Source organism: Adiantum capillus-veneris, chromosome 14 (assembly GCF_014529385.1).
Source record: "Adiantum capillus-veneris isolate H3 chromosome 14, ASM1452938v2, whole genome shotgun sequence".
Lineage (NCBI taxonomy): Eukaryota > Viridiplantae > Streptophyta > Polypodiopsida > Polypodiales > Pteridaceae > Adiantum > Adiantum capillus-veneris.
The window spans coordinates 149,934,927-149,950,096 of record NC_140944.1 but is presented as its reverse complement, the minus strand read 5'-3'; the positions used below and the strand labels follow the sequence as shown (position 1 = coordinate 149,950,096).

General features: G+C 44.2%; 1 protein-coding gene across 2 annotated transcripts in view; it reads right to left on the bottom strand.

Annotated features, from left to right (window-relative positions):
• Positions 1-668: 668 nt before the first annotated feature.
• The window catches only part of LOC147443347 (Exostosin family protein), a 43,099-nt gene continuing 28,597 nt past the window's right edge, over positions 669-15,170 (bottom strand). For both annotated transcript variants that reach the window (XM_086529228.1, XM_086529230.1), the window contains 5 exons: positions 1,964-2,079; positions 1,755-1,893; positions 1,531-1,641; positions 1,280-1,348; positions 669-1,193 (listed from right to left, as the gene is read on the bottom strand). In XM_086529228.1, the coding sequence (XP_086385354.1) occupies positions 1,071-1,193; positions 1,280-1,348; positions 1,531-1,641; positions 1,755-1,893; positions 1,964-2,079 (558 nt within the window). In that variant the 3' untranslated portion in view covers positions 669-1,070. The remainder of the gene's footprint in view (positions 1,194-1,279; positions 1,349-1,530; positions 1,642-1,754; positions 1,894-1,963; positions 2,080-15,170) is intronic.

Sequence of the window (15,170 nt, the reverse complement as noted above, 5' to 3'; positions counted from 1 at the left end):
GAGTCACAGACCCTCTTAATAATTGGATAACACATTTGAATCTATGTCTGATACTTAAGACCACAAGATGATTTTGAGACCACGTGGTTACATATGCTCGAAAGTTTTGTACACACATTTATGAAGTACATAATTCAAGAAAATTTTCTTTGCTTCAAGCATAAATTGTGCATGTACACTTGAAAAGAGAGAGATGGTGATAAGTGTCAAGTGGATGTTATGTTCGAGAACTTTGGCCCCCATTCTCCTAGATCTCCCAACAGCAACATACTGCGATGATGAGTCTAGAAGAGCTTCAAAACTCTAAGGGCCAAGACTGCCAATGTATGATGATAGAACTCTACGCTTGAGGAATATGTCATAAAAGACTTGATTCTATATGTGTCTGTAGAATCTACCTACTGTATCGCCCTACAGCTTGCTTCATTTGAAACTCAGCTACTCCATGACTGTCCACTCTTAAGAGGCAAAAAAACCAACACATTACTGACATCTTACAACCTCATCTGCCTACCACCACCTTCACTGAATCAACTCAATAACATAATAGATAAAACAGAACTCATCCACGATCCTGCATCCTTTACAGTAAATAGCATCAGACTACATACACACAATCAGCATCGTGTGACGAGGCCACAGGTAAAAAAACTAGCAAGAATTGCACAAAATAGTAATTCGAATGCTCTGCTTATAGAATTTGCAAGACGAATAAAGCACGATCTTTTTTTGCACACGCAAACATGAATTTTAAAGCTTGCATCCCCCAAAAAATAAGACCAAGCTATGCTGCTCTATATGGCCAGATCATCTAGAGATAATTTAAAAGCATCACTCATCTATGACGCATGCTCAAGATCACATCAGCAGACCCGTTTTTTTGTAATGACAATACTCGACACTGCAGATACATATTTTATGATTCCGCAGCATGTTGAAGAGCACTTGGCAAGTACCATGTCGAGTCAAGTTGCAACGTCATGCATTTTTGAGCCTACTTCCCAAGACAGCTGAAAGCTGCTACCCCATCCCAGGGCCTCTATCTTGTGTTAAAGCATGAAACCATGAAACTAAAGCAACGATGATGTTTGGTTTCCACGGTGACAATCACAGCTGCAAACATTTCGTGATCCTTCAACTACTCGCTGTGCGCGACGAATGTGTAGCTTGATAAGGGGTAACTTCCCCGCAATCTGAAAAACCATAATCCAATCTGAGCACGACTGGAAACACTCAACAAATAAGAAACAATCCTATGCTTCTTGCCAAACCAACTTACCATCCTCCAAGTCAGGTCCTCAGGTCCCAAAGGCTGGGCGGGATGAGAGTACCCAAAATGCTTTGACAGCTGTCAAAACAGAAGATTGTGGGTAATACATATATTGAAAAAACGGTTCACATTAACGACACCAAGAATCTGTATTTAAAATCGCTTGCCGTTGTGTGCCACACTTCCAATCACATCATGCAAACATGCACACACGACATTGGCCGAGAGCTAACTGAAAAATCAAAGATCAAAGCGAATACCTTCACGAGCTGGGATTGTAATTGTGACACCTGTTTTGAACTTATGCTTCGTAGGTGATTTATAAGCCAGCCTGGCTGGATTGCTTGTGATGATGACACAAAAATGACTATCTGCAAAAGTGTAGTAGATATGGGCATTATCCTCTGACAACAAAAGCTTTGATCAACTAATAGTTCAAGCTTCATATGTAGATATGAAATACAACTTAGCAATGATGTCAGACCTTCCTGTAGTCAAGTATGCCTTCAAATGGAAGCTCCAACTCATCACTGACTATGACAGGAATACATCCACTCACAATTGCATCAAAAAGTCGAGCCGATGACGGTGTATCTCCAGCAGGGCTCAAGCAGTATACAGAACTACATAATTCAAAAAAAATATCATCAAACACTTAGGGTCAACTTTCTAAGCTTTTTGCATCTTACTGACCTGCGCATGCCATTTTGTGCAGCTGCTCTACCCGTATCTCCTGCTGAACCTTCCTCTATGACAACTCCAGGTTCATCTTTTAGAACGGACATTAGCTTGCTCCGTATTTTTCCTCCCTGTTCACAAGAATCGAACAAACCACATTAACATTGAGTTGATTGAAACGAGTATGTGAGCAATATGCATGATCTAATTTCTCCCTGACAACTTTTTCCCAAATATAACGTAATTTAACTTGTAGAATTGTGGCTATCCTTGCCAAAATAGGTTGAGATACAAGCCATATAGGCTCTAACAGACTCTACAAAATAAGATAGCCATTCATATCATGTCATTGAACTACAAAAGACATATGACCACATGGATATCAAGCCTTAGCATCTGAGGACCCTCTCACTACTGACTAATCCCACTTGTCCCTCAAGGAATGAAGAGAAAAGCACACAAGGAAGGAGACAAATACAATGCAGAGGAAGAGAATGAACCAAGAGCAATAAGTTTGAGACTAATTCAAGAGTTTTTGTCACCCAATTTTGCTAATGTTGTAACGTGCGGGCAATGTAGTTCATTTGGAGACCATTAAGTGACATTGCAGGTGAGCGCATGTCACGAACTATTGACGTGTCAAGCCACTAAAGAACGGAGCCAACATGCAGATCCCGCCGAGGAGCCTAAACCGTAAGTGAAGAAGTAGCAGAAGAAGAAGCAGCAGCAGAAGAAGTTTTACCGACTCGCAAAGTCTTGCCGAGTTGCCTATTTCTAAAGAGGAGTTCCCACCAACTTATGGGACCCCGTACGATGGGGCCCCGGTGACCTAAAGACATTTAAATAAAGCAAGACCAACACACACACAGAAAACTCTAGCATGAAGAAATAATGATGTGGCAGCATCTCTACGGACAGCCCGCAAAACGCGCCAACATGCTGACGTGGCACCTGTACGGATTTCCACATTTTACGTTGATGACGTGGCAACTGTACAAATTTCTGCAAAATGCACTGGCAGCTTTTGGCCCAGTTGCTTTTAGAGCTGTGATGCTTTTCATATAACTGCTTTTGAGAGGCCAAGGGTCTTTAAATACGAGCCAAGGGCTCATTCTCCAACACGCTCCCGCGTAGAGGTGCAAAGGATGGAGTACCAGCATTGTACTGAGTTCAAGCAATATAAAGAAATACAGAAAGGGACGCCAAGGTTTGGGGCTAGTGCTCTCTTGGGGTGGAACTACGCCCCTCCCCGTCTCGTGTTTCGTGCATCTCTTTCAATTCAATTGTTATTTGAAGTGTTGAAAATTGTTCAATCTTTTCTTTTCTGTTGGCACGTGGTGCCCATCCCGTGACACCGTGTCAATTCCTATGTTAGCCCGGGCTCTAGTGAGTTCCAATTCGTAAATCACATCTTGAAGATGTAAAATGTCTTTTTGACCTAACCTCCAACAAGAGATCTCTTCTTCTCCAAGCTCTCAAGCTCAAGCCTTTCATTCTTGTGTGATTGATGCATGCTTCTCTAATGGCATGTTGGTGATTAGATTCTCTTAATTGATGTCAGAGTATTTGCAATATAACAACGGAAAAATGGAGATTAATTTGTGGAGAAATCACTTTGTGTATAACTAAGCATGTTGTAGCTAACATTTGAAAAGTCGTGCATAATTTCATCAAGATTAATCACGCATGCATACATGAACTGAAACACAATTAGAGAGAGAGGGAATTCAACACCAATTAAGGGCCGGACTTTTTGGAGCAGACCCCCCTCCAAAAGGACTTGTATTAACAGTTCTCTTCAACCGAAAAGCATTTGATTACTTGCAATGTTAATCCCACTTCCCGCTATTCGAATTAGAGAAATAGAGACTTAAGCATCTTGTGAATTAACTCATAGGACTCAATACCAAGGCCTTAAACAACTCGTGGATGATGAGATCTATGGAAATTAAGCAAGAACTCAAGTTGGAAAAGAGGAATACATAAGAAGTAAGAAGTAATACATGTTCCATTGTAAGCAATATAAATGGCCATAGAGACTCGTGCAAGAGAGAGAAAGAGAAGATATGAGCCTTGAGAAGAGCATAGAGAATTTTCCTTCAACTGAGAATTGCATGGAGCTTCAAGAGCCAAGAAGACAAAAGTACCTATGCTCTCTCTGGTACAGTCCCACGAAAAAAACGAAAAGAAATCTCCCTTTTGTAATCTTCAAATCGAAAAACTTTGAACATGAAAGTTGTTCATCTCGCCATTTCTTTAAGGCTACCAGCCAATTTTTCGAAAACGCCTTATCTTTCAAGTTATTTTAAAAATACTCACACTAAATCCTTTAGAGGTAGTTTTCTATTTTTAGAACTACTCTTTTTACATTCTCTCTTGCATAGGAGGCTACTCTATTTACCTTCTCTCTTGCATATGAGGCTTGTGTTCCCTCATCTCCAACTAGCTTTAGCTTTGCATGTGTGGATAACATGTAATGTGGCAGCGGAAGTAAATGATGGTGTAAGCTCAGGATGAGTGAGCAGTGAGTGCTCAAGGTTTCTTTTACTTTAGAGGAAGGGAGCCTTCCTAGCTTAAAGAGAGAATGTGCAATGACCAAAACAAAGGGAGTGGAAAATTGTGTGTAACAAAGTTGGGCACCCCAAGTCTAAATTATGTCGCAACATAAGAGAGATTCACTTACCACACTTCACAATTTAATTGATTCGACACGGCCCGGCGCAGTTCCGTGCCAAGAGAGATTGGCCCCAAAGATTGGCGCCCCTTTCGGTATTTCTTTTTGTATTAATCTTTGAGCAAAGTGGCGCAGTTCCGTGCCAAGAGAGATTGGCCCCAAAGATTGACACCCCTTTCGGTATTTCTTTTTGTATTAATCTTTGAGCAAAGTGTAGCAGACTTGGACACTCCAAGTCGAGAATCTACCGCGACACCACAAATAATCACTTCAAAACAGTTCACAGTTCACAATTGATTCGACAGTGGCCCGCCGGAGTTCCGTGCCTAGGAAATATTGGCCCCAAAGACTGGCGCCCCTTTCAATATTTATTTTTGTATTAATCTACAACTCAAAGTACAAGCGAGTAGCCGGGACTCACTCTCAGACTCGGCGTCCAGATGCTGTGAGAAGTGAGAGCCCAAGCTACCAATTTAAAGAGGTTACAAGGGATGCTAAAAGCAGAGCCCAAAAGCTGAAAATTAAAAGCTTGCCAATAAAGCACTTTCAATTTTCTCTCACAAGCTCTCTTGAGCTAAAATAAAGCAAAAGACTCTCTCTCTCATCTCTTGCGTAGAAAAGCAACCCACGCTGCGTAGCTAGAAAAGCCAGCCCACTCCCGTCCGTACCATCTTCCATGTGGCTGTACGGAATTTCGTGAAGTGTGTCGCGTTTTGCGGGCTGTCCGTACACTGCAGTGCCACGTCAACAATTTTGCAAGGCTTTCCGCGGGGCCGTTTTCAGCAGTAGGAATGGATCTGTATGTGCATTGGTCAACCACGTCACCAATTTGTGACATACCCCCCCCCCCCCCTCTTGAAAGCATTGTAATCGCCCTCGATTACGCTTGCAAAATAGACAGAAGCCATAAACTGTCTTAGCAGACACTGACTGTTAGTACCGACACACTAAGAACACACTTCTAGCACATGTTCCAATCGACAGTCACATCACAGGATATCACATGACAAATCACATTCAACATTCATTTGGATCTCAGATCATGATTTATCGGCAATGCAATTAGCAACCGCATCTAGATCCACTCAAGATCTCATAGATGCCCGATTGACTAACCCCTATTGCAACCATGTCTATCGAGATCATTCAGACCAAAATGTTGCAGTCATTTCGTCTATCAGTTCCTGCACTTAAACAAGTCAAGAACAAGTCAGTATAATGTTCGGGAATTCCATTTCATAAAGTCGTACAACAGAATACTGTCAACTCTCACTATCCCTGTAGCTCAAAGAGACATCAGTGACTTGTCACGTGACACATCTCAACCCTATGTGTCCGTGGACAAGCTACACCACAGCAGGGTTCAGTCAGTTCAATCAAGTCTAGATTAGCAGTGATCTGGCACTTTTGTGAGTCTATTCGTAGACCGTGCATGCCCAGTCACTTAGCATAGATGCATATCCTCCGGTTGCACACAGCATGATCATCGGAATTCCCATCAGAATCCATTAGCATCAGTTAAGGGAATTTTCCAGTGCATTTAGCCTATTTTCCTATTTTTGGTTATTTTCACTTATTATTTTTAAGTGATTTTCCAACAAAAGTAGGTAGGGCAATTTTCCTAAGTTAATATATAAGCAAACCCAAGTTAGCACTTTTTGGCAGAAGAGGCAGCAGGAGCACCTTGCTCAACAGGCAACTTCTCAACAAGACCAACCCCCGCGACTACTCTGGCGTTTTCTCCACGGAAGACCTAGCATTTTTGCATCAGATCAGCCTTGGCGATTTGTGCACAACAGATCAACCCCGGCGTCATCACGACACAGCAGATCAGCCTAGCGTTTTTGCATTTGCAGAGCCCCGGCGACAGAAGGACCAATTTCAGCCCCTGGCGTTTTTGGATTTCAGCAGCAATTTAAGACCGGCATTATTCACCTACAGTGTAGCAGATTCAGCCCGTAAAGACCATCAGTTTTCAGCCCTAAGAAACCTCATTTTTCAGCCAAGAAAACGCAGCCAAAACAGTCATTTTCAGCCACCGAAACAGTACCAAAATTCAGCCATTAAAAGATCTCAGATTTCAGCCATCAAGTCGTCGTCGTCATCGTCATCGGCATAGCCCCTTGCATTTGTCCATTGCATCTGCATTGTACGCATTTGTGCAATCAAGTAGACCACTCTCGCCGACGAGAGTGGGGCCTTCGGAGGAGGGTTTTACAAACCTCTCGGTGTCGTATCTCTTCTCTCTCCTTCTCTCAGTCTCATTCATTTGCACACACAACATCCACTCACTTGTTCGTGTAACTAAGTCAGACTTTGTAAATAATTAATTTATTTACGAGAAAAAAATTATCTAATTAGTTGTGTGCACATCAGAATACATTTAGCAGTTCTGGGGCCTTAGGTACGCCCAAGTTTGGGCCAGTGCACCTCAGGGAGACCCTAGCAGAAAATACCCTGAAGCCCTAGCGATTGGGAAATCGGGTCTTCAATGAAGGAGTAGATAGTAGCCTCAGATTTCATGCTCAGAAAATCACGCGCACTAGTGTAAGCACAGGAATGAGATGGGGTCCTTAGACTATTAACCCTAAGGCTTGATTATTTTACGGCCTTAGGATAAGTTAGTTAAAAGTATTCTTAAATGATTTGCGTTGGACCAAATGGCCGGACAAGTGCGAACAGGTAATGCCAGAGCATTGCTGGCACGGCAATGCGCTAGGGAGCAGCTAACGTTTTCATTTGTTGCATCTATGTGTGCAGTTGTGCACTTAATTGCACATTTCATTAACTAGCATAGGATTTTTAAAGTCAAAAGTTGAATGGTTCTTAAATTTTAAAGTAAGTGTGTCACTTGGCACACTTTCCCATGCAATCTCTCTCACTCCCTCTCTTCATGCTAGCGCCCCCTCTTCTGGGAGGCTATAAGAGAGCAACCCCTCCCCCTCTTGCCAGGTTGGCAGTGCACTACCCCCCCTAAGTTGAACGTCCTCTACGCAGTGAAGCTCTCCATTGAAGCTTGAGAGCAGTCCCTTGTGGTGTATGTGGAGCCTCTGTGCACCCATCACCTAGAACAAGGCCTCTCATGGTCATAGGCAGCTGTGGGAGAAGTTTCATCGCGTAAAGTAGTAGAAAACTCTTTTTCTCTCTCTACTAGCTGCTGCAAATTCTCTGTTTTCAGCCCCTAATCACCTGTATTAGGGTGAATTTCAGCAAAGCTTTAGTAGGGAACTATTCCTCTCTACCTACTATACACACACACAAAGTTTGGAGCGTTTCCGTCGCAAAAAGGACCTCTGTTTCGGCATTGGAACGCACTCAGGTAACAATTTCTGGTTATGTGCAGAAAATTACAGCAAGCGTGTGTGCGTGTGTTTTGCATGTTTCCTTCCTGGGTTGACTACAGGAATGATTATGTCCGAAGAGACACAGTTAGCGGAAAATAGACTCTCGTTTTTGAGAGCTTCCGATCAGTTTTGTGGAAGATAGACTCTCATCTACGAGAGCTTCCCATAATCTCACAGAAGAGGAAAGATCCTCTTAGTAGTCAGGAGAGCAGTTCTTCCACTCTCTCAGTCAGAAGAAGAAGAAGGACAAAAAAGAATAGAGGACGGGCTTTCGCCCCGTTCCTGTGCTTGTAAAGAATTCTCCCTTAGTAATAAAGATATTCTCTTTATGGGGGGGACCACCCCATCTTCTGGTCCCCAATGATGTGTCAAGCTTTCTCTCTTTCTCTCCAAAGTCTCTTGAGTATATAAATTGCATTTAACAGTCAGTTTTCGCTTCCGTATTTTTGTGACAGTGGTATCAGAGCAAGGTCATCTCTCTCTTCCTTAAGGGATTGACGACTCTTGGCAGACTGCAGAAATGGGAGGACGCGAGATAGAGTTCTCTCTCCTTCAACAGCAGGTGGAAGAGTTGCAAAAAGCTCTCTCCCATCCAGAAGTCCAAAAGATTCTCCATACTCTTGAGAAAGGGAAGGAGAAAATGCCGATGGGATCGGGAAAAATCCCGCAGAACCCAAAGGCGCCACAACCAAGGAAAGATCCTTTGATTGGAACCTCCCGCATGTACGAGAGGCACAGGAAACCTCCAGAACGTCATGTGCGGTTTAACCCAAAGGTTCAAGAGCAGGATCCCCCTGATTCCCCTCAGTTCTCTTTCATGAAGGATCTGGATGACATGTTGCTCCAAAAGACATGTTTCTTGACGATCCGTCGCAGCAAGAAGTGCATTCAAGGGAAAAAACTCCTGTCCATAAGGAGTCTAAGCATAGAAATAAGGAGCACCATAAGAAGCACCACCACATGCAGAAAACATTCAAGTCGGGAGACAAAGATGTGAAATTCGACACCTACAATGGGCGGTGTGATAATGACAAAGCGTTGGCTTTCATCCGCCAATTCGAAGTTGCATTTGCTGAAGGGAATTTTAAAGAAAGATCCAAGCTTCGCCATGTTAGTATGTACCTGGAAGGCACCGCCAGCAGTTGGTGGTTAACCCTTATCCTGGAAGATCGTAAACCCCAAGATTGGACTGCTTTCAAGAAGGAGTTCTATGCACAGTTCCTTCCTCCAGACTATGAGGAAGAGGTAAAGAAAGAATGGGATCGACTTTCACAGTCGGAGAACGAAACTGTTCCACGCTATGTGAATAGGTTTTGGGACGTTCTCTTGAAAGTCACTCCATTCAAGAAGATTGACGATTCGGAAAAGATGCGCAAGTTTGAAGTAGGATTGCATGAAGCCTTGCAAAAGGCTATGAAGCTTTACCCTCGAGGTAACTTGCAGATGAAGGGGATCGGGGAGCACCACAGACGGAGAGTGAGAGAGAGAGAAGGAGACACATACACGATGTGGGTGGGGAGACTCCAAAGAGTGAGCAGCCCCCTATACACTTATGCTATGTATAAGGTATACAAGTCAGTGGGCGCCCAGACTCTGGGCGGCCGGGCAAGGCACAGACGCCTATACCCCAACAACCTCCCACTTAAAGGCGTCTATGCCTTTAAGCAAGGGAACCTAGTCTAAGGACTACAAAAGGTGAGAGAAAACCGCTCTCAACCGATGGCCACTGGCTGGCTGTGATCGTGTGCATCCGGCTGTCCTGCTCCCGTGTAAGTCCATACACAACCAGACGTACCGCACACGTACTGCAAGTATGTACGCAATACCTGCATATCTCCCTCGTGCACTATGCCATCATCAGTCAACAAACGACTGACAACCCCAACTGCAAATGCTCCCACTGCAGCTGCGATATCCGGTCTCAAGATCAACATCTCATACATGAGACCACCGAATGCCGATGCAATGCTAGCGGGCCCTGCTAGCTCTACGGAGCATGCATCAACATATATATCCCTGGCAATAGGCATCTCTGACTGACAAGGCGTGTCAGCCACATGTATCTCCTGGCTGTCCGCAAAAGACGCATCAACCTGTCGTGCAACCTCAAAGCAAACAAGCTCCTCTAGGTGTCTGCTGGAAGACATATCCTGCACAACTATATCCCAATGCTCACTGTCGAGCATAGAAAGGAATGATTGCATAATCGCTGACATCTCAATCTCCTCTGCAATCATCCACTGCAAACATGACCACTCAATCTACTGTGACTCACTAGAGCTCTCATGCTCTAACTCCGTATGCATAGACTCTTGCACAACATCCTCATGTCGTGACTCACTAGAGCAAGACCACTCTACCTGTCTATCCTGCATAGAAGTATCTCGCACAACTGACTCTCTGCTTTGCTCAGACACTAGCAAAGCATGCATGTCTGACTCTGTCACCTCTCTGTGTGACTGCTCAAGTTGTGCCCTAACTCTGTGCACAACGAGCTCACTACTCTGCACTCCATGCAAAGCACCCTGCAACCCACAAGCAAAAGAGACTCGCCTGCTCTCTCGCTGTCTACCTAGCTGCATGATCACAGAGACAACACCGTCTCTCGCGTGATCCACATGCAATGGGTAACCTGTATCACTCCTGGCACCTCTCGCAATCACTAGCGAACCCAAATGCATCACAAAATCTCGCTCTCGAAGCGAAATCTGACATCCACAATCTCTAAGCTGACCAATCGAGATCAAACTCACTGTCAAATCTGGTACATAGCGCACATGTCGTAACAAGTAAGATGCACCACTCGGTAATGACAGTCTCACATCTCCTGCACCTGCTATCGCATGCACCGATCCATCGATCAAACGTACACTGCCAAGCATCCCGCTAGAATAGCTACAAAACCATTCACGATGCGACGTAACATGAAACATAGCATCTGCGTCTAGCAACCACTGCGAAGACAATGTGCAATCCGATATGCAATCCGTAGACATAAGATCGTCTGAAAACAAGCTAGATGTAAATGTGACATCGCCGTCACAAGCATACTCAGTAACCACCGTACTGATCTCACTAGCATCTGTCATGCCCAAATCTGCATCATGCATCTGTCGCCTCCGTTGTCTCAAACGCCTGAAACATCGACGCCTAATGTGCCCTCTATGTCCACAATGCCAACATGTCAAGTCTCTATGCCGTCGAGACTTGCGTGTGGGACCAATCTCTCCCATGGACATAGAAGTGGGACTAGACTCCCCAGTAGACATGGATGTCGTGTACATAGCATGTAAACTCTGCCATAAAGCATGAGTTGTAGTCTCCCTCGAGACCTGCCAGTCAACAGACTCAACCAGATGCAAACGAATCGTAGACATTGCTAACTCATCAAGATCCTGCCAATCAACATCACGCATAGACTTGGGCTTCGCCGATAAACCACACAAGGGTTTATCCTGCCCCAAATCCGCCAATGCAACAAGCATATGCTCCTTCCAAGCAACAAAATCTGTACCATCAAATTGTGTCAGACCATAACGTTGGAAGTCAAATGAAAAATCAGTCATAATGCTCGCAAAAGAGCAACCAACAATGAGTAGCAAATGTCAACCAAATCAGCCCTAAACTGGCTCGAATCGCATCAACAAAAGTCTGCAAATATGGCTGCAAATCAGCCCCAAAACAGCCCCAAAATTCAGCTCTTAAACAGCTACATAAACAAGTCACAAACGTGTCCCAGATCAGCCTACAACTGAGCCATACATGGACACCTGCAAAGAGGAAACAATGGCTGAAAATTCAGCGCCCAAATAAGTCCTCAAACCTGCCTGTAAACTTGTAAACCTGTAGTTGAAACCTGCTGAAAAACCTCAAGCCATTAGTGCTCGAATCCGGCTACCTAACTCGTAGCCACACAAGCATACATCACAATACTCACTCCTGTGAGTGTGCCAAGATAACTGTAGGCCTGTCAAACCGTGAGCTAATCACCAAGCCCACATTGTGCGGTATCGATGCATACACACGCACAAATCTCCCACCTGCAGAGAACACCGCACGCAAATGCTGAGTGCAACCCGCAATCTCTACCTAGATCGCATAATGATGCGCATAAAACTCCTAGGAAAATTTCGCCAGAGTTTCGTCAGTAAAACGGCCACAAAACCAATAACCAAACTGACTGCACGCTCAAAACCATGAGCAACCAAAGCGCATCAAACCACACTCCAAATGCATGCACCAATCTCCACACTTTGCATACATCATTACAAACACCTGCAAATCTAGTACACAAATATCTGCTCTACCTGTGTGACTGCCAAAAAACATGCTCGAGGCTACATTGCCGAGCTCAAAATGTAATCACATTAGTCTCCTTGAGCATCAAACCACATAAGGCATAAATCGTATCCTCCCACCTGTGAGGAAACTTGCAGCAAATATCACTCTCACATCTGAGAGCAAACCATGTGTGGAATCCTCGACACACAATAAACAACTACTGCTGCAGAAAATTCAGCGTTCAGAATTTTCAAATTCTGATATGACGAGCACATCCGGAGCATGCCAAAACCCCAAGGTAGACTCCTGGATCACATGTATCTGAGTCCGGGTGTGAAAGCTATGCCAAAAAACCTCCGTTTTGACCCAAAAACGCAGCATAAACTGCCAAAAGCGGACTGAAAAATGCAGCTCCTCAACCGTAGCTCGAATGAAGTTTTTGATGGCTCGAATGGCTTCGAAAGGGGGGTAAAACGCCACGACACCTGGTGAAAATGCTCCCGGAAAGCTGAATTTGCCGATGTCGAAGTCGAAACCCTGTTTGCACTCTAAATAGTGCGCGCACGCGGACGCGATTTCGGGAATGAAACTGGCTCTCCGCTGTCGTCGTGACTGTGCACACACGCGCTCCCTCCGCACCTACGCTCTGATACCAATTGAAGGGGATCAGGGAGCACCATAGACGGAGAGTGAGAGAGAGAGAAGGAGACACACACACGATGTGGGTGGGGCGACTCCAAAGAGTGAGCAACCCCTTATACACTTATGCTATGTATAAGGTATACAAGTCAATGGACGCCCAGACTCTGGGCAGCCGGGCAAGGCACAGACGCCTATACCCCAACAGCAGATACTTATGAAATCAGCCCGCATAGCTGATGGAATACATGACAAGGGTACTCCCAGGAAGATGGAGCAAAGCACTTACCATGCCAAGCAGAAGGCTCTCCATGAGCAGCCTACCTCTTCTACTTCTTCTCAAAAGAAGAAAAAAAACGCCTCCGAAGCAAAAGCAAAGCCAAATCAGCCCAAGAAAGGGAGATATCTCTCTCTTGCTGAGTTACGAACCTACATTAGTGAAGGAAGATGCTTCAAGTGTGGACAAGTTGGTCATATGAAGGGTGATTGTCCTACCAAACCTCCACAACCACCCTCTTCCAATGCAGTAAATGTACAAGGAAATACAACCAAGGATGGAAAAGAAAGAGCTCTTCTCAAAGCATGGGGTAGTATCAACAACCAGCGGGCTCTTATTTTGTTTGACCCTGGTAGTACAGACAACTTCATCTCTACCAAGCTAGCTGACGACCTGAACTTGCACCCCAATCGTTTTGGAGTCTCTATTCAAGCGCAATCTGCTTTCAAAGGGCAGAACTCAAAATCTACTCCAATCATAGGGAAGTTGAATCTAAAGGTCGACGACTACAAAGATCAAGAGTCTTCCTTACTAGCTTCACTTGAAGGATGCGATGTTATCTTGGGAATGCCTTGGCACTACAAGATGCATCCCATTCCTGACTATGTTCAGAAAACCTTATCCTTTGCTCATAAAGGAAAGGAGTATCTTGTACTTGCAGATGCAGGTGATAGGCGTATTCCTATCACCAATCACATTGCCATCAAGAAAGAAATGAAAAAGTGTGTTTCAGCGTACTTGATTTTTGCAAGAGAGAGAGAGATGTGTCTGTTTCACAACTTTCTTCCTCTTTAGAGCAAAAAAGACTTAAGTTATTAGAAAGCTATAAAGATTGTTTTGCCGATGAACCCCCACCTCCTCGACCTGAGGATCATACAATTGATTTGATCCCAAAAAGTTCTCCTCCAAATCAGCCCCCTTATCGAGTTAGTCTAATGCAGCAAGAGGAAATTCTCAAGCAGGTTAACGAACTTTTGGAGAAGCGCTTAGTACTTCTCCATATTGTTCACCTATCTTGCTAGTACAGAAAAAGGATGGCACATTCCGCATATGCATAGATTATAGATCTCTAAACAAGATCACAATCAAGAATCGATTTCCAATCCCTCGGATTGACGACATTCTTGACAAGTTACAAGGAGCAAGTGTTTTTAGTCGTATAGACTTGAAGAGCGGTTATCATCAAATCCGCATAGCTCCTCAGGATGTGCATAAGACTTCATTTAGAACAACCTTCGGGTTGTATGAATTCTTAGTGATGCCTTTTGGACTGACTAATGCACCAGCCACATTCAACAGAATGATGGATAGGATCTTCCACTCATATAGAAGCTTCACAGGCGTTTTCTTTTATGACGTCTTAATGTTCTCTGAGACGGAAGACGAACTCTATAAGCATCTCGCCTTAGTGTTTGAAGAATTACGCAAACACAAATTATTTGTGAATGCTAAGAAGAGTGAGTTTTTTTTAAAAGAAATCCACTATTTGGGCCATATAGTGTCTCACAATCAGGTGAGGATGGACCCTGATAAGATTCAAGCAATTGTAGAATGGCCTACGCCAACTACAGTACATGATGTACGAAGTTTCCTTGGCCTCTGTTCCTATTATCGGCGTTTCATTCGAGCTTTTGCCGCGATAGCAAGTCCCCTCCATGACCTGACAAAGAGGCGAATTCCATTCCATTGGGGGTCTAAAAACAAGTTTTCGAAAAGCTTAAGTATCTACTCAGTCACGGACCTGTTCTCACCGTCCCTGATCTTCGCAAACCTTTCGAGGTATACTGCGATGCATCTGGAGATTGTGTACGAGCAGTTTTGAACCAAGAGGGTCACGCGATAGCCTATGAAAGTCGGCGCCTTAGAGATGCAGAGTTGCATGTCTCCATATACGAGAAAGAGCTAATGGCAGTAATTCATGCTCTTTCCATTTGGAAACACTATCTATTACGAGCTGATTTTATTATCAAGACAGATCATCAAAGTCTTCGCTACTTTCTCACACAG